Here is a 20,098-nt window from a genome sequence, read left to right as displayed (position 1 = left end):
AATCACTGACAGGTTGGAACACGGAATTAACATATTTGCTCAGCTTTTTCTGAACCGGTCTTAAAACGTCCTGCTTTCACATGTTTCCTGTGCTGCTTGTTCTCTGAAGCCACACCCGAAGTTTCACGCTGCAGTTTCCCTTGACTCTGCACTCCTCTGTTGCCTGCCTTATCTGACCATTTGGCTACATACACGGTGGATGGGGCCGTTCATTTGAATGTGCGGAATAGCCACTTTGTTCAGGCCTGTCCGCTGGCCTTGCTTCTGAGTCATTAATTCCTAAATTCCCACCCCTACCTGAGCTTCACGTACAGTTTGAGAAATGCAGATCTGAAAGAACGCTTAAGGAACTTCCTCAGGCTCCTTTAGATGCATTTGAAAAGGTATCTTTAAAATAAAATTTCCCAAACTTTGTAGGTTCCCAAGTATTAATCACACATCTTGAGGAAAAATAGCAGACAGTTTTCCACAGATCTTTCTTTATACTTCTATTCCGACGTGAATGGAGAAGGCTTAGGGTAATTTATTTCCTCGGCACCCTGGTGTTCTTAGGGGACAGCGAGGTCCGGGTGCAAATCCCCTGTTTCACAGCAGGTGCTCTGAGAAGCTACATGTCATCGGTACCCGCAAAGCAGGGGACTATCTGCCACCAGGATGGTTTTGACAAAAGGATAAAATTGATAGGCAGTTATAAAAATTTTATAAAGCTTTTAAAATGAGAAAACCATGAGCTTAAAGTATCTGTGTGTATCATATTTCTCAAAACTCACTGCCACCGAGTGGATTCTGACTCGTAGCAGCTCTGTAAGACAGTACTGTCCTGAGAGTGTGGCTCTCGATAGGAGCACAAAGCCTCATGTTTCTTCTGCAGATCAGCTGTGGTTTCAGACGGCTGATCTGATGGTTAGCAGCCCAACCCGCAACCCACTCCACCACCAGGGCGCTAATATGATCCATAGATTACCCAAACTGCTATATCCTGAGAGTCAACCTTGATCCTTTCTTCATTTAAAAAGTGGGGGGTTGGCTTTTAGAGAAGGGTGTTAAGTTTTGCTCCTGAAAAGGCCATTCAAGCCTTCTGTGATTAATGGAAGACTGGATGGTGTAAGATATGAAAATTATAATAATAATCTATAATTTATCAAAGATTGGGGGGGCGGAGGGAGAAAAGAGCTGACACCAAGTGCTCAAGTAGAAAGAAAGTGTTTTGAAAATGATGATGGCAACATATGTACACATGTGCTTGATATCATTGATATATGATTGTCATAAGATTTGTACGAGCCCCCAATAAAATGATTTATAATTTTTAAAAATTGTAAAAACGTTTATGGGGGGGTTTACTTTTCCACTTCATTTTTCTGGTCATCCCACGAGGTCCAGAGCAGGGTTTTCACTTCTTCTTACAACCCAGTGTGCTGTGACCGTCATCGGTACACTGGCTGTGGACTAGTGCTCCCTTAGAGAGCAAAGCAGGAGGTGAGGAGATACTGTTGGATAGGAAGACTCATGTTGCAGGAATCTGGACGGATGCACCTGGACCATGGTGCTCAGCCTTATGGGCACCTCATGATCAAAACGGGGTCTCCTTTTCCTCGGCACTCTTTGCTAGTTGTGAGTCATCACCTGGCAGTGACCACTGGCCTTCTGTCCGCAGTAAACTCCAGCGTCACAAGCCAGAGGAGGAAATGGTGTGTCCCTTGCTTCTCTCATTTCCTTCCTGAAGCTGATTGAGACTTCAGGGTCTGACATTTCTCAGGACAATTCTCTCTAGCTCCATTTTCCAGGAACAAGAGAAATATGCAATTCCCTTTCTACAAATTATTAGTTGTTAGGTTAATTTATTAATTAGGCTAAACTATTTGTTGTTGAAAACAGCAAAAAAAATTTACAGAAAAGTCTCACCCTGTTTTGTTTTTAGTTGTTCCTCCCCTGTTAAGACAAACTCACCCTTCCCTAAGGTTCCTGTCTAATCGTTCTAGTTGCTGTTTTGAATTTGATGTGCAATTGCTTCAGAGGTTAAAGACTACCTCTCACTGCTAAGGTTTGACATTTTAAAAGTAGATTCTCATCCCCAAAAGGGAATGTTTTCTAGAGAGTTCATAGGGAAATCTCCAGGTCTCATGGAATCATTTCCTTTGTAGAAATCTTCAGTGGAGAACCCCTACGAAATAGAACCTTCTCAGGTAGGCAGAGTATGGCCACGTGGCCCCTCAATCCAGCCACCCCTTTTGTAGGAATAAGTGGGAAAGGAAAACCATCGGTCTATTGTCTTGCAAGTAAGGCAACCCCTTCAGAAATTTTGTCCTAGAATCAGAATTAATTGATTTCCATATATACTCAAGTATAAGCCCACCCAAATATCCACCGAGGCACCTGATATTTTTTAATCATTTTATTGGGGGCTCGTACAACTCTTATCACAATCCATCCATCCATTGTGTCAAGCACATTTGTACATGTGTTGCCATCATCATTCTCAAAACATTTGCTTTCTACTTGAGCCCTTGGGGTCGCTGCTCATTTTTCCCCTCCCTTCCTACTCACCCTTCCCTCAGAAACCCTTGATAATTTATAAATATTATTTTGTCATTTCTTACACTGTCCAATGTCTCCCTTCACCCACTTCCTCCACTGTCCATTCCCCAGAGAGGGAGTTATATGTAGATCCTTGTGATTGGTTCCCCCTTTCTACCCCATCCTCCCTCCACCCTCCAGGTATCACCACTCTCCTCACTGGTCCTGAAGGGATCATCTGTCCTGAATTCCCTGTGTTTCCAGTTCTTATCTGTACCAGTGTAAATCCTCTGGTCTAGCCAGATTGGTAAGGTAGAATTGGGATTCTGATTGGGGGGGTGGGGGGGGGAAGCATTTAAGAAATAGAGGAAAGGTGTACATTTCATCGCTGCTACACTGCACCCTCACTGGCTTGTCTCCTCCCCATGACCCTTCTGTAAAGAGATGTCCAGTTGTCTACAGATGGGCTTTGGGTTCCCACTCCGCACTCCCCCTCATTTACAATGATATGATTTTTTTGTTCTGATGATGCCTGATCCCTTTGGCACCTCGTGATCGCACAGGCTGGTGTGCTTCTTCCATGTGGACTTTGTGGCTTCTGAACTAGATGGCCACTTGTTTACCTTCAAGCCTTTAAGACCCCAGACGCTATATCTGCTGTGCAGAACTTTCACAGTACACATTTCCCCCCGAATAGGGGAGCATCAAGGAACTCACGCTGAGTTAGTGCACCACGTGCCATCTCCTGGGAAGGTTCTCTCTGGTCACAGTGAATTTTTTTTTTGTAAAATCACTTTCACTTGACCCTCGTTTTTCCTGCTGGCTGAGTTAAGAGAATAGCATGTGGCTGTGAATTTTTGTTTCCTGCTTGGGAAAAAACGCCCCAGAACCTGTTGTGATGTTGAACACAGCTTAAAAGGGGACCACTGTGAGAAAAACTCAAGTGTACAAGTGGCTTTCTTGTTTCAAAAAAGGTGAAATGTTGATTGATGACAAACCTCGTTCTGGACATTCACCAACTTGCTGGATGGGTGAAAATGTCCACTCCTAGAGCATGTGGGGTTCGTTCCACCAGGTCAGACCGTTAATCCAGCTTTCTATTCAGAGGCTCTGAAAAGACTGCCCAACAGTGTGTGACCAAAAAGGTCTGATTTATGGCAGATGGGTGACTGGTTTTGCCACCACGACAATGCACCTGCTAATGCAGTCACTTTAGTGCACCAGATTTTGGCAAAAAAACAGCATGCACCTTACTCACCTGACCTCGCTCCCTGTCTGAATTCTTTTTGTTTCTGTGAATGCCAAGGGACATGAAAGGACATCAATTTGACAACTTTAGAAGCGGTAAAGAAAAAAATGATGGAGCTGCTGTCAGCCATCCAAACAGATGAGTTTGAAAAGTGTTTCCAGGAATGGAATCATAGATTTGACAAATGAACTAAGTGTAATGAAGAGTGCTTTGAAAAGATGGTAAGGTTGCTTTGCAAAAAAAAAAAATACATAGTTTGTTTGAGAGGGGATTCTAGTTGTTTTGGGGAGGATACCCCTTGTCTATAGCACAAAATTGGTCAATTCAACACCTTTCGGGTATATAATTTAATTATATTAATATATATATTATATTAATCATGTTTATAGCTACTACTCATAATTACCAAATTTTCCATTGCTTTAAACAAACACTACTTCCCTTGAAGTAAAAAGAAAAAAAATTTTTTACTGACATCTCAAGTTCTCTCACACCTGGATTAGGAAACAAATTTTATGTAGTCGCTCTTTCCTTACAAAGTTCTCATCGGTCCCCCAAAAATCCAGTGGGCTTTGTATCTGTCAAGGACCTAGCAGGAAATTGGGGAGTTAGAAAATTCCTAATTAAGCTTGAAGGTGAACAAGCGACCATCTAGCTCAGAAGCAAAAAAGCCCACATGGAAGAAGCACACCAGTCAGTGCGATCACGAGGTGCCAAAGGGACCAGGTATAAGGCATCATGCAAAAAAAAAAAAAAGATATATATATATATATGTATGTGTGTGTATGTATATATATTATACCATATTGAATGAAGGGGGAAGTGCAGAGTGGAGACCCAAGGCCCAAGTGTCGGCCACTGGAGATCCCCTCATAGAGGGGTTTAGGAGAGGAGATGGGTCAGTCAGGGTGCAAGGTAGTACCGATGAAGAACACAGCTTTCCCCCAGATCCTGGATGCTTCCTCCCCCCCAACTACCGTGATCCGAATTCTACCTTGCAGGACTGGATAGGGCAGAGGTTGTACACTGGTGCATATGGGGGCTGGAGGCACAGGGAGTCCAGGGTGGATGATACCTTCAGGACCAAGGATGTGAGGGGCGATGCTGGGAGAGTGGAGGGTGAGTGGGTTGGAAGCCGGGAGCTGATTACAGGGATCCACATGTGACCTCCTCCCTGGGAGAGGGATGGCAGAGAAGGGGGGGGAGGGGAGACTCCAGATAGGGCAAGATATGACAAAATAACAATGTATGAGTTACCAAGGGCACATGAGGGAGGGGGAAGTGGGGAGGGAGGGGAAAAAAAGAGGACCTGATGCAAAGGGCTTAAGTGGAGAGCAAATGAATTCCTAATTAAAAAGGTTTAGAGAACACAACAAAAGTTGTTTAATACAACAGGACTAGCAGAAGACCCACTTTAAGCTTGAAGGGCAGGAGGCGGAGCCAAGAGAAAGCTGTATAAGAAAGGCTGTGGATTTCGGTGCAACAGAACAGCCTACTCAGCCCAACACAGAAGGAGCCAGCAAACAGATGCTTCAGCCTCACGACCCGCTACCCTTAAACCTGCTGTTGCCCCACGTTGACTGAACCCATCTGAGCACCAGAGGCATGGAAGCGCATTGATGCAGTCCTGCGGGGTTGGCCTCCCAGGGCCCAGCACAATTAGACAAAGGTTGAAGATGGCCCGAGAAGCCAGGTGGAACGCATCCAGCCCATGCTTATTGCCTGAAGCTATACAAGGCTTAGATCTTTACACAGAAAGCGATATTGGAAATTACTTATTAAGCTCTTTCATGTCAGGTCTTATCAGGGTGAAGGACTGTAGTGTGCGATCTCAGCAGATTTCCAGTAGAGTAGGTCCAGACTTGTAGATGTGTTGCTTACCAAAGATTACCAAAGTCTCCCAGGACTTCTTTCCCATTGCATATTTAACTTTGTAATTTACTTATTACTAAATTGCTGTCAAGAGCAAGTTCATTCCTGGTGCTCTACCTTTCACATACGCAGGCTGATATCCATCCTGCAGACCTATAAACTGATACAGGAGAAAAGGTTATGATAGCTCAGAGCCATGGAAGATTAAAAAGGGCTTGAGCAGGAGAGTGGGCTTTATCTGGAGGAAGTAGAGGACGGTGAATATCTGAGTGTGTGGAAAGGCTGTGGAAGCCACCATGGGTCATGCATATAAACAAAGAAACACGTTATGGGCAGAACTCATCAGAGCCAGCTCTCTCTTTATAGGGGCAGAGACCGTTTAGAGCATCTCAAATCCACTGTGGAGTCAACTTAAATATTTCTTGTATTGTTGAGAGTAACAGTACAAATTATATACCAATTTATCAGTTTCTACATGTATAGTTCTGTGACATTGTTTCCTTTTTCCAGCCATACAACCACTGTCCCTCTTTTTTTGAGTTGTTTCTTCTTCATTAACATCAACTCACTGTACCCTAAGGGTTCCAATTTAATCTTTGAATTGCTCTTGTTAAATTGATTCCCTATAGATATCTCTTAAAAGATTATAGTGATACATTTTACTACTTAAGCTAACCTGTTGTTTGGTTTTTGAGAAACCTTCAGAGGGGCCAATCTTAGCTTGAAGTTTAACGATTAATTACACAGGGCAATATTTTCAGCGTTTCTCATAGCTCCCATGGGTCCAGAAAGTCTGGAATCTATGAGAATCTAGAATTCTGTTCTACATTTCCCCCTTTTGATCATGAGTCATCCATAGACTCTTTGATCAGAATCGTCAGTGATGGTAACTGGACACCATCAAGTTCTTCTGGTCTCATTGCAAAGGATGCAGTAGCTACACCTTCCATTTCCCTTCCTTTGCCTGACTCCCCTTCCTCTGTTGCTTGGGAGTGCCATTTTTGATCGATAAATAGGGCAAGACAAGGTTATATACTTAAAAAGAACATCTAAAGTTTTCTGTAAAAAGAATCCCTTGACCCAGTTTAGAAATCCTGGATTAGAAAGGGTTCTTGCCTGAATGGTCTCCATCTGTAATATACCAGTATTCTTTATGTTCCTCCAAGAGGGGATGTGTTTTAGAGTATTTTCCAAGTTCATCATGACTGTGGAGCATTTGTGTATTGGAGCATGAAGATTAATGTCCTCAGAACACACTTTGGGCAATGCTTGGGACTAAGCTAAACTTAGTGTGTGGAAAGGCTGAGGAACCTGCCATGGACCAAAGAAACAAATCATAGGAGTTCTAGGTTTTTGCAAACTGTGTAACCCCTTGTGTGTTAGTCTCCTATGCGTGCTGTGTGCCTTGACACCTGTGTGCAGGTGTGATTATGCGAAAATACAATACCGTATATGCTCGTGTGTAAGCTGAGTTTTTCAGCACATTTTTAATGCAGTTTAAAAAAATAATAAAATTAGGTGCCACGGTTGATATTCAGGTCGGCTTATACTTGAGTATATACAGTATGTCTTGTCCCACACACATCCTGAATGCTCTTTGGCCTCTCATAAGAGCAAAGCTGGGATTAAGAAGGTATTTAGTTGCCACAGACATTAATCCATAGAAGGTTAAAACTTTCTCATTCCATTAAAAAATCTTTGAAATAAAAAAAAACCTTTGCAAACTTAAGAGAATGGAGTAATTATTTCTTTCTTGCTTTCTCTTTTTCTCTCATTACATGCATGAGCCTTGAGTATCCCCTTCTAAGATTAATGTTAATGCTGTCTTCAGGGCTTTATTTTTCCCGCATAAGGTAGATATTTTGGGATTGGTGTTCAATTTCTCAGGACAAGAGAAACACCACACTACCCCCCCAAAAAAAAAAAAAACAAACCCGAACCTACTGCCATTGAATCAATTCTGACTCATAGTAACCCTACAGGACAGAGTAGAATTGCCCACTAGGGTTCCCACAGCTGTAAATCGTATGGAAGCAGACTGCCACATCTTTATCCCATTGACCGGCCATTGAGTTCAAACTGCCAACCTTTTGGTTAACAGTTGAGTGCTTTAACCAATGTTCCACCAAGGAGATTTGAAAATAAATAAAGAGAATTGGGTTAAAGTTTCAAATGACTATCATACCTGGTGGAGCCTGCTTAAAACTGACTGACTTCATTTGGCTCAATAAATATATATATATATATATATATATTTTTTGTTGTTTTCTTCCTTTCTTTTTTAATAAATCATTATATTGGAGGCTCTTACAGCTTTATAACAATCCATACATCAATTGTATCAGACACATTTGTACAAATGTTGTCATAATCATTTTCAAGACATTTTCTTTCTACGTGAGCCCTTGTTATCAGCACTTCTTTTTTCCTCTACCCCTCACCTTCCCACCCTTGTGAGCCCTTGATAAATTATAAATTATTATCATTTTCCTATCTTACACCATCCACCGTCTCTCTTCACCCACATTTAGGTTGTTCATCCTCCTCGGGCTCAGTAGATATTTATTGAACACACAAATGAATTAATTATAATAAAAATGGGAGGCTCTTGTAAATTCTTAGGCCAGTGAGTAATATGTAAAAATTAGCATTTTGGAAAGATTAATCAGATTCACTGACAGATGAAAAGACAAAAAACAGTGACGTCTCATATTGACTCATAGTGACCATATGGCCTGAAAGATTAATGGAGAGAAACAAAGAAGTGTATTTGTAACTTTGGCCAAGGAGAAAGGAGAATTGTACTTCAAAAAAGAAAAAGCTGCAAATAGTGAACTCTGGTTAAGATGTATATGCTAAGCTATTGAGGAGGAAATGTGTGTGGCTTGTTTTGAAACACATCAAAAATAAAATAAACATTCTGAAGTGCATCAAAAACTGACAGTACTAATAAATTAATAAAGGGAGGGATGATAATGTGATAAAGTAACTATAGTAAAATATTCATGATAGAACTTAGGCAGTGGGTATGAAATTCCACTGCATTGTTAAAAATTTGCATAATAAAATGTTAGGAAACAAAGAGGAAAATGAAAGTCTAGAAGATTTTGAAAGAAGAGACAAGATATTTTTATATAAAATCATTTTACTAGGAGCTCATACACTCTTATAACAATTCATACGTCAATTGTATCAAGTATATTTGTACATAAGTTGCCATCATCATTTTCAACACATTTTCTTTCTACTTGAGCCCTTTGTTTGCTACTTTGGTACTTAACATATACATATATGTACATAGACCTAACAATAACCCTATTGTTATATGTTAATATATTTACATATATACATGCCTATATTTATACCTCTATAAATGTCTTTTGCCTCCTGGTTCTTTCCTCTCCTGTCCCACTATCATGTTTGACCTTCATTTGGCTATCTGGGCTTCCTCTCGGCTACATTGCACTTGATCTAACCCCACCAGGAGTTCTACAGTCTACTCGCCATCAATTTTAGACCTCTTGTTATTCCCTTGTCCCTGGGTTTGTTGGCTCCTCCCTCCCTTTCCCCCACCTCCCCCTTTATCCTTTTCCCCCAGAACCATCAATCCTGTTGTTTTCTCCTCAGCATTGTTTATGTGGCCTGTCTTACATAGAAAGAAGAAGGGAAGAAGAAGAAGAAAGGGCCTATAAACAGTTCCTGGTCTGTCTGCTGACCCTTAAGTATGTTTTCCAATGGAATCTGATAAGGTGCCAAGCTCTGCCTTCCGAGTCTAAAGTCTATTTTGGGGATTCCTCAGAGACTCCATTGCTTTGCTCCCCTTGCTGCTCTGTTGTTTTCCCTTCATGTTTCGCCTGGATGTGGAAAGGTCAGATCGGACACAATTCCGGCACTGTGTCTCCAGTGCTGTCCCCTGCAGTGTTGTGGGTCAGTGAGGGGACATCGTGTTTCATGGTGGGAACGGCCCTACAGCCCTCTCCGTGCCTTGGCTGCTCTGAACAGGAACGTCATCCTCGGGGCTTGGTGGGCCAGGAGAAAAGCCAAGATTTAGGAGACACAATGTTTATACTAAAAAGAACATTGGTATTTCAGTCAACAGATCCATGTTCCAGTTTCAGCATAGCGATTGGAGCCCACTGCCAATGAGTTGAATCCAACTCATAGGAACCATACACATGATTTCTAAGGCCATACATCTTTTTGGGACCGATAGCCTCAACTTTATCCTGAGGAGCAGCTGGCAGTTTTGAGCCATGGACTTTGCAGTTTGCAGGCCAATGCTTACCAGACTGCGCTACTAGGGCCCCTTCAGCTATTAGAGAGGTTCAGTCAATTGCTCCATGGTGGCACTGAGAGTTGAACCCAGGCACCCTGACTGTAGAGTGATTACTGTCTGCCTTGCAGTGTAATGATGATTCAAGCGCCTAGCTCAATGTTAGGTCTGGCACATGGCAGATAGTCAAATGGGAGTCTCTTATTAATGGACTGTTGGCTGTAAATGATGATGGAGAAAGTCTAAGATTTTATTTAACACATGACTGAGACATGGGCAAATTGAAAGGTGCAGCTAGGTGTGGGAAAGGGATGGTTACGTAAGTTTTAGGAACACGAGACTGAAGATTTCAATCTGTAGAATTTCATACATTTTCCTAAAGTACAAGAAATCACGGGTCCAGGAAAACCTCCAGAGCTTTTTATGAGTACTGCTTTAGACCGAATGAACAGGACAGACAAACCTCTTCTCTCATGGACCTTCCGTTCTCATAAGGGTTTGCAGCATGGTCTTTCCACGGATGTTTATGTTCAGACGCAGGGTGGAAACGCAGGCATTCATCAGACAGGGAGGAAAGTGTTGTTTTCACGGCTAGCTTTCCCTGTGGCCCAGAACCACACCAAAACAGCTATTTCCTCTGCTTACCCTCAAGCCCATCTGTGTTCTGATTTCCTTTGCAGTTCTTTCGACTTCCATCTGGAGTGGGCGGAACTGTTTATAGAAGCCATTTATGGTTACATTTCAAAATATATGTCAAGAACTACCCAGATGGCCCAGGCACGAATATAATAGTGCTTCTCGTGGTATATATAGGACAGAGATGAGACTCGTGCTGTCCTACATAAAATCCAAGACAGAAGGCCTCCTTTCTGGTCTCATCATGGATCACTTAGCTGGGCTCTGACTTGGGCACCGTGCGAGGGCGCGTATTCCTCAGCCATTACATACTCACTCCAATAGGGTAGGAGGTCAGGCAGTGAAAGTATTTATTGAGCCAGATCCTCCCCTGCTTATGAGTCATTTTCGGGCAAAGTAAAAAGGTTCACAGGGAGAAGCTTAACTCCCTCAGTCTCAAGGGCCAGCCCTGGATGTGATAGCATGTCACTCAGTCACAAGGGCCAGCCCTGGATGTGAAAGCATGTCACTCTCAAAGCCATTATAGGGGGCCTTGTGCTAATTCTTCACTTGCCATTTTGGGTCCTGGGATAGATTTTTTTTTTCTTGTAGTCTGATAATGACTGAGAATTTGAGGTTAGAAAAAATCATGCAAGGAAAAGAACATGCCCCCTGGGTCAGCCTTGAGGAGCGGTGGTAATAATATAGAGATAGATGGCCAAGAGGGTTGCCGGATGATTGTGTTTGGCTTCAAAAAAGAAATGTTGCATGACACTGCTCTTAAGCAGAAATTGAACATCTGGCAGCTAAAGTCCTCTGGACCCCAGCCAGAAAACAAGCACAGGCCTCAGATGAACACAAAGCCTAACCTGGGACAACTTGAGCCCACACATGCGTACTTTACCACCACAAAAGCAGCTGTGAGCCCCTCACTGAGAGCTGACTGGCTCTTATTTACCCAGGACCATTTAGTCATTGTGTGGTCCCTCTCCTGCAGCTGGTTATAAACCACAATCTAGAAAAGAGCCTTGGCGAGTTGACAGAGGACATACAGAGATTGCAGCGGAAAGGCTGTCATCCAAAGGAGAAGCCCACGAGTTATGTCGTGCTGGTATTGTGCATTACCCACAGCCCAGTAAAGCACGGTCTTGATAATGAGCTTGTGAGCATCGTTGCTGCCGAAGAGAAAGTCACGCTCAGCGTCCTCTTTGGGGAAAAAGCAGGGAGGTCGAGTCTCATGTTCAAAAATGGTCAGAGCGCAGTAAGTCTGGGCATGTGGAAACAGTACATCCTGCAGTGTTTGTGTGCTTGAAACAGTATTGTCGGGTGGCGTATCAGTGACCCAGACAGGAGGCTGTAGTTGATTCCAGACAGAGATGTGCTTACTGCTCCTGCTCATGGAGCATCTTCAGTCCTGGCCCAGAGACGCTGCTGTCACTCTGTCAGCATACTAGTTAAGGATCTGTGGCCCTGGACAGATGACATCGCCCCTCGGAGCCTGTGCCTCACCTGTAAAATGGGAACCAGTTATACCCAATAGGGCTGTTGTTGTGAAGCACACCCTGGTGGGGCAGTAGTTAAGCAGTTGGCTACTAACCAGGAAGGTTGAAGTTTGAAGCCACCAACAACTCTGTGGGAGAAAAACGAGGCAGTCTTTTTCTGTAGCGACCACAGCCTTGGAAACCCACAGGGCCAGTTCTCTGCCCTATGAGTTGGAATCAACTTTTTGGCAAATATTGACATCGTAAGTGCTCGATAAATATTTGTTGTCACCATTAATTATTATAATCATTAAAACATTCTCGTGATTATTAGGAGAGTAGTGGTATTTCCATTTTTATCTTTGACAAGAAAAATGAAGAACAGAGAGTCTAAGGAATATGTCCAAGGTGACCACACTTCAACCAAACTCGCTCCCATCCAGTCAGCTCTGACTCCTAGTGACCCTAGAGGACAGAGGCAAGCTGCCCCTGTGGGTTTCTGGGCTGTAAATCTCTATGGGAGCAGAAAGCCCCCTCTTTCTCCCTTAGAGCAGCTGGTGGGCTTGGACTGTGATCTAGTAGGCTACCAGGGCTCCTGCCCAAGGTGAAATGGCTCATAAGTAGTGGAGCTGGGATTTGAACCTCGGTCTCTCTGATTCAAGAAGACCGAGGGAGAAATGTAGCCTAATCACGGCTCATTGCTCACGGGTGGACGTAAACTCACTCCCATCCAGTCCATTCCAGAGGAACATGGCCCGGTGGGTTTCCAAAGCTGTGAGCATAAAATCATCTTTCTCCCTGATTGACTGGTAGTTTGAAGCCGCTGACCTTGCAGTTGACAGTTCAACCCATAACCCCCTGTGCCGCCAGGCCTCTTCCAGGTGGATGTATAGGCTCTGTTGTCTCTCTTCCTGACTCTGAAACACACCTTAGGTTCCCAGAAGCCCTTACCCAGGGGTAATGGCCTTAGACCGCATGACAGCACAGACATTGTCTCAGTGCAAGAATGCCCTCCAGGGATGGGCTGCAAACATCTTTGAACTGAAAACATAGACCATACTTGATTTGGTATACTGTATTAAATCTTATTTTTATTTATGATTTATTATAGAGACCCATTTACTAAGTTTTCTTAAACATTTTTTTTGAGATTGAGGTAGGAGTTTTGTATTTCAGATAATCAATTTTGTATTCAGCAGTTGAAACTTCTCTTTTTTTTAATTTTTTTTTCTTTTTTGCTTTTTTTTTTTTTGAAACTTCTTATCCACCTCCTCCACATCTTACCCTTCCCTCTCTCCTTTGATTTTCTTCTCCTTTTTTTAAATAGTGTTATTAGGGTCTCATACAACTCTTATCACAATCCATACATACATCAGTTGTGTGAAGCACATTTGTACATTCATTACCCTCATCATTCTCAAAACATTTGCTCTCCACTTAAGCCCCTGGCATCAGCTCATTTTTCCCTCCCTCCCCCCTCCCCCTCCCTCATGAACCCTTGATAATTTTCAAATTATTATTTTCTCATATCTTATACTGTCCGGCGTCTCCCTTCACCCACTTTTCTGTTGTCCGTCCCCCAGGGAGGAGGTCACATGTAGATCCTTGTAATCGGTTCCCCCTTTCCAGCCCACCCTCCCTCCAACCTCTCAGTATCGCCACTCACACCACTGGTCCTGAAGGGTTCATCTGTCCTGGATTGCCTGTGTTTCCAGTTCCTATCTGTACCAGTGTACACCCTCTGGTCTAGCCAGGTTTGTAAGGTAGAATTGAGATCATGATAGTGGGGTGAGGGAGGAAGCATTTAAGAACTAGAGGAAAGTTCTATATTTCATCGTTGCTACATCACACTCTGACTGGCTTGTCTCCTCCTGAGACCCTTCTGTATGGGGATGTCCAGTGGCCTACAAATGGGCTTTGGGTCTCCACTCCACATTCCCCACTTCATTCAGAATGATATGATTTTTTTTGTTCTGATGATGCCTGATACCTAATCCCTTTGGCACCTCGTGATCGCACAGGCTGGTGTGCTTCTACCGTGTGGGCTTTGTTGCTTCTGAGCTAGATAACCACTTGTTTATTTACCTTCAAGCTTTTAAGACCCCAGATACTATACCTTTTGATAGCCGGGCATCATCAGCTTTCTTCACCACATTTGCTTATGCACCGGTTTGTCTTCAGCGATCATATCAGGGAGGCGAGCATACAATGATATGATTTTTTTGTTCTTTGATGCCTGATAACTGATCCCTTCTGCACCTCTTGATCAAGCAGGCTAGTGCTTCTTTAGGTAGATAACTGGCAGAGGTAGTGCTGAATTGTATGGGATTTCTTTCTCATTCTTGTGGTGGCTTTTTACTTTCCAATAGCTTTCAAAGCTCCGCCCTTAGGCTGCGGTCCTGCTGTTCTGCAGCTATGGTAACGTTTTTTTACAAGCAGACTCTCAGTAGGTAGGAGACAAGAGGTCCTCATTTTTGACTCTTGGCCCTACTGCTTACAAGCTTTGTGATCTGGGACAAAGTGTGTTTTCTAACCTCACTGAGCCTCATTTTTCTCTAAGATGGTTATGGGGGATAAACCAGTATACCATATTTCAACTCTCTTTTTTAAACAGTTTCATTAGCATTTCATTCATATGCTATATGCTCCAATAATCCAATCATAGTAAGTCAACTCCTTACTTTTTAAATTCCACATGTAATAGCAGGCAACATAGTACTTTAAAAATGTCACATCTTAAAATTATGTTCTAAAAGTAGCATATTGCCCACTGCCATGGTAGGTTATGCCTTGAATGGCTAACCACAAGATCACTAGTTCAAATCCATGAGTTGCTCCACAGGAGAACGGTGAGGCTTTATGTTCCTACATAAAGATGTAGGACACCCAGAACTCTACTCCGTCGTTCAGGTATCAATAGTAGTCCTTTAATCATGTTCATGTTCTTCCTTACCCTCCTCAAGCCAGCTGAGAATCCTGTAATTCCTATTCTTTAATCTCTTCTATCACCATGTGTAGATGTCACTTTCTTTTTCCAACTTTAGAATTGAGACTCAAATGAAGGGGGAAAATGCTTTGTGATTACTGTTTTCAAGAGATGAATGAGACGATAGCAGTCCAGGTTAGCGAATAAGCTTAGGGGGCGGGAGTTTATGTTCATGGTGGAGGAGCGATTCAGCAAAGAACAGTGAGACTGGTTCCACAGCCTAAAGACATCCTCCGTCGCACGTTATTGGACACGTGGACTTTGTCAAGTTGATGTATATTCTGCTGTATGTGTTTTCAAAACAAAACAAATGAATGCTAAAAAGAAAAAGAAGTAAATGAGAAAGAAAGGACTTTAATTTATTTTTTTCTTTAGTTTCCAGTGTAAAGTACAAACATTTTATTTGCTTAGCTTTGTCTTGTAATTATCTTTCTATCTTGAGCTCTATCAGTCTCAGGAAATAAATCTGTATTACTGATGCCCTAAGGCAGCGGTTCTCAACCTGTGGGTTGTGACCCCTTTGGAGGAGTCGAATGACCCTTTCACAGGGGTCGCCCGATTCATAACAGTTATGAAGTGGCAGTGAGAATCATGTTATGGTTGGGGGTCACCACCACATGAGGAACTGTATAAAAGGGTCAGGGCATTAGGAAGGTTGAGAACCACTGCTCTAAGGATTTGTGCTTTTGTTCCTTGTCTTTTTTGCCACTTCTTTCCAGGGCCTTAAACCATGGAGGCTGGCTCAGTGGTCCGCGCTATCTTCGACTTCTGCCCAAGCGTATCTGAAGAACTGCCCCTTTTTGTGGGAGATGTCATCGAGGTGCTGGCGGTGGTCGATGAGTTCTGGCTTCTAGGAAAGAAAGAGGATGTTACAGGTAAAATGAAACGGACAGCAGAGCCCCTCGCTTGCCAAAGCTGCATGGGAAGGAAGCCCAAGTCCACCAGCTTCAGAAACCTTTTAGTGTTTTCTTTGTGAGCTGCTGCCACGCTCTACCAAGGAAGAGAGGATTTCCGTGTGGCCTTCACGAGGATGAACTGCTTAGCAGCAGCTGCCCTCAACCCTGCTGGCTGTTGACCTTCCCTCCTCCCTAGCCTCCCCTTCCCAGGTCTTTACCCTGTGCACGCAGGGTTGTCTGTTCTCTCCTCTCTGTGCGTCCCCGGCCCCTCTGTGCAGAGCCCTGTTTGGGTATCATTGCCCTCCCCGGACAATGAGTTTCTCTCCCTGGTTTATAGCGCGTGGGTTCCTCACATAGCAATCCCTGGCGGCCTTCTTTGAACTGTTTCTCCACCCTTTCCTTCTTCTTATCAAGGTCACATGATGAGTCCCTCCTGTTTACTCTTTCCCAGATTCCTGGTCGCTCAAACTTACTACAGCTGTGATCTCCCCTAGATGCTGCCCACTCCTGCTTCTCGACACCAGCTCACCGTCCACCGAGTCTGTAAAATAGATCTTCCCACCAACCTCCTGCATTCCTTAGCCCAGAGAAGGGCGGACGTTTTTCCCACACAGTATACACCTGTAGTCCAGTTTCAATTGACATCTACTCCTCTAAGTCTGGATTGAGATATGTCTTACATACAGTCTGTGTTAGGCTAAGTCGACTAGAGAAACAAATCCAGTGACACGCATGTATGTGTAAGAAAGAGCTGTCTATCAAGAACTATTTATATCCCAAGAAGGCATCCTAGCCCAGTCCTCTCACGTCCATAAGTCCAATCCTAGTCCATAAGTCCCTCTTCAGACTCGTGTAGTCACAGACAATGACCGAGAATGCAGGAAGATCACAGGCCGGTGGGTGCAGTCGTGTGTTTCAAGGTCACTGGAAACATGGCAGGCCCAAGCAGCTCTTAGGGTCAGTGGCTGAGTCCCAGCAAGCAGGAAAGTAAAGGACAGAGAAGGAGGGAGGGAGGAAGGGAGATTTAGTTTCCCCCAGTCATAAGAAGGCCACACCCTCAAGGAGGGACCATGAGGCACTGAGCTGATTCGCAGGTTAGACTCCACCCCCATACTTTCATACATCTTCAAGTTGACAGAAAACCATCTAGCACCTCACAGTCCTTAGAGCACATTTTATCATTTGTTTGCTCCTTCATTCGAACTTTTTTTTAATGTCCACTCGAGACTATAATGATAATCAAGATCGAGACAGTTCTTCCCCCTATGGCTAAGAACGGTATCGGTCTTACCCCTTCTAGAAGGAAGGCAGTCAGTTCACGGCAGGTACCACCCAAAGTGCCATTTGCTATGAGAAAGGAATTAGCGGATCCTCCATGGACACATTTAGGAGGGGTCTCTAACCCACATTTGGGAGATTACAGAATATTTCCTGGGGGAAATAATACCTCAGGTAAGACACAAAGGATGAGTAGAAGTTAGCAAGACCCAGAGGGTATGGGAAGAGACCATGTGTTACAGGGTAGGACTGATCTCCGCTGGGCTTCCTTAGCTGTGTACTTTATGAATGCCGATGGCCAGCCCTTTCTTCTGCAGTACCTCTGGGAGGGTTCAAACACGTAACCTTTGGATAGTAGTCAAGCACAAATGACTTGAGCTATCCCAAGATCTTTGGAGCATGGCAAGAAGCCATTTGGGTAGCTGTGTCAGAAACTGAGGTGAAAGATGGAGATGGCCCAGACAAGGTGATAGAGGGCTGGAGGGAATTAGATACAGGAGATGATTCCCACTGCCGTTCAGTTGATTCTGACTCTTGGTGACCCTGTAGGACAGTAGAACTGCCCCTTGGCATTTTCTGCAACTGTTCATCTTTATGGGAGTAGAAAGCCTCCTCTTTCTCCCTTGGCGCACCTGGTGGGTTGAACTGGGCGGCTAACAGCCCAACAAGAAACCCACTGCCCCCGCAGGGCCCCAGGAGATCATGAGAAGGGAGACTCAACCAAATGCCCTTATTCTCCCCACTTGTCAGCCCCGCCTGTCTCCCCTGCCTGTCAGGACCCTGCCCATCTTCAGAAGCCCGTCTCAGATGTCATGCCACTTCTCCAGAAAGTGTGGGAAGCACTTTCTTGTCCTTCTCCACCTTCTCCAAGTCCTCAGTGCAATTTGCCTCTGGAGTGACGTTTGCTCTCAGAATCAGATTCTTATGTATCTGAGTCGGATTTTGTGTCTGCATTAGAAAGTAAGAGCTTTGAGAGCCAAGACGTGCTTACTCATTCATTTCCCCCTCTGCAGCCCACCTCGTGTAAAAGGCATCCAGGAAATGTACATTGACTGCCATGTTCTGTGTTCCAGTGCATTTGATTTTGTAGCCTCCTCCCACCCCCAGTACGGGTCCTCTGCTTACAAGTTCTCAACTCAAAATCTGTAGATGGGTACAATCAGCTATAAGCACAGGTGCATACGCAAACCTACTACCATCGAGTGGAGTCCATTCTGACTCAGTGATCTGCTAGGACAAAATAGAACTGTTCTGTAGAACCAGTTTCCAAGGTTGTTAAAAAAAAAAGAAGAAGAAAGAAATTGTTTAACCTGTAGATTGAGTGAAGGTTTAAGGCTGTAATTTGTACTGAAGTAGACAACCTCATCTTTTTTTTTTTTTGAGAAGCTGCTGGTGGGTTTGAACCACCAACCTTCCAGTTAGTAGCCTAGTGCTTAACCCACAGCACTACCAAGGCTCCTCAACCATACCAGGCCAAAAAAGGCAGCACTTCCCAGCTCAGTCTGCAGGACGGGGCAGGAGAGAAGTCTGAATGGAAACAGGGGACCCGGGGAGAAAGGAGAAGAGCGCTGTTAGCTTGAAGGGACAGTAACCAATGTTGTGAAACCAGACATGAGTGCAATTGTTGAAAGGAAAACGAATTTGCTCTGTAAAATTTCCCACAAACTGCACAAAAAGGTGCTTAAAAAGGGGGTGAGGAGGATCTGTCGGTGGGCATGAAAACAAACACACATACACACACAACGAATTGCCCCTGTACACAGGCCAGGAAAACTAACATTTGGTTTGGGTCATGTTGCGTTTGCTTACAGGACAGTTCCCCAGCAGCTTTGTGGAAATTCTGACGATCCCCAGTCTGAAAGAAGGGGAGCGGCTGCTTGTCTGCACCAGTGAGTTCTCGTCCCAAGGAGCCAACAGTCTTGCCCTCCATCGAGGTAAGCTGGTCGGCAAAGAGGAGAAACGGTTCCACTGTAGATGGGGCTGATTTTCAAGTGCTTAACCACTGGACAGCCCCAGCAATACTCCAATTCCCCCACGTCATCAAGAACTGCAGACTGTCTGCCATCAAGTCAGTCCTGACCCATTTGGACCTTAGAACAACTGACAGTTTCCACGGTTTCTTCTCACAAAGACAAGCATTCGCATTTGATCCTCAGCACAAACCAGGAGAGCAGGGTGTCTTTTATGGAAAATGAAAGTTTCAGCTGTGTCGTAAGCAACACTGGTGAGGATGGAGCAGGAGCAGGCAGTGTTTGGCTCTGTTGCATGTAGGGGTCGCTTTGCCTAGGAGCCAGCTCCGCAGCACTGAACAAGAACAAACACTCAACGTGCCCCCTCCCCCACCCCAGGAAATTTTATATGAGATATCAGAGTGATTATAATTCTCCCGTGGTTTTTCAGTGCATGACAGTTCATATCAGCAGGTACTAATTTTGCTAGTTGGAAGCAAGGTCACTGAAAACTGGAGGTGTGGTTTTGTACCAAAACCAAACACCAGACTCACTGCCATGAGATCAGTGCTGTGCCCGTAGTGACTGCCTTGTGGGTTTCCGAGATTGAAACGGTTTACAGGAGTAGAAAGCCCAGACTGTGTCCTGTGGAGCTGCTGGTGGTTTCGAACTACCGATCTTGTGAATTGCAGCCCAATACCCCCAGGCTTCCCTATTTTATACCACACACAGCTCATTAGACTTCAGCCTCCGTAGGCTTCCTTTTATTCAAGTGCTGGGCTTGCCCCTTCGGTTTCTTAGACGGAGAATTGTTTGCTCATGAGATCAGTGCTTCATTTCAGCAGTCACTGGCTGCTTTCTCCTGTCCTCTAGTCTAGTCCAGTGAGCCCTGCTCCTTGTGCCTTTGATCCTCCTTAGCAGTCCCAAGTGTCGCAGTGCAGAGTCTCATCTTCTGTGGAAACACAACCAAACTTTGGTGATG

The 20,098-nt window shown here is 44.2% G+C and overlaps 1 protein-coding gene across 3 annotated transcripts in view; it reads left to right on the top strand.

Moving 5' to 3' along the window:
* The window catches only part of DNMBP (dynamin binding protein), a 115,270-nt gene that overhangs the window by 29,411 nt on the left and 65,761 nt on the right, over positions 1-20,098 (top strand). For all 3 annotated transcript variants that reach the window (XM_075535117.1, XM_075535114.1, XM_075535115.1), the window contains exons 2-3: positions 15,713-15,868; positions 18,979-19,101. In XM_075535117.1, coding sequence (XP_075391232.1) covers positions 15,724-15,868; positions 18,979-19,101 — 268 coding nt within the window. In that variant the 5' untranslated portion in view covers positions 15,713-15,723. The remainder of the gene's footprint in view (positions 1-15,712; positions 15,869-18,978; positions 19,102-20,098) is intronic.

The sequence above is a fragment of the Tenrec ecaudatus genome, chromosome 16 (assembly GCF_050624435.1).
Source record: "Tenrec ecaudatus isolate mTenEca1 chromosome 16, mTenEca1.hap1, whole genome shotgun sequence".
NCBI lineage: Eukaryota > Metazoa > Chordata > Mammalia > Afrosoricida > Tenrecidae > Tenrec > Tenrec ecaudatus.
This window is presented reverse-complemented; position numbering and strand designations above follow the sequence as displayed.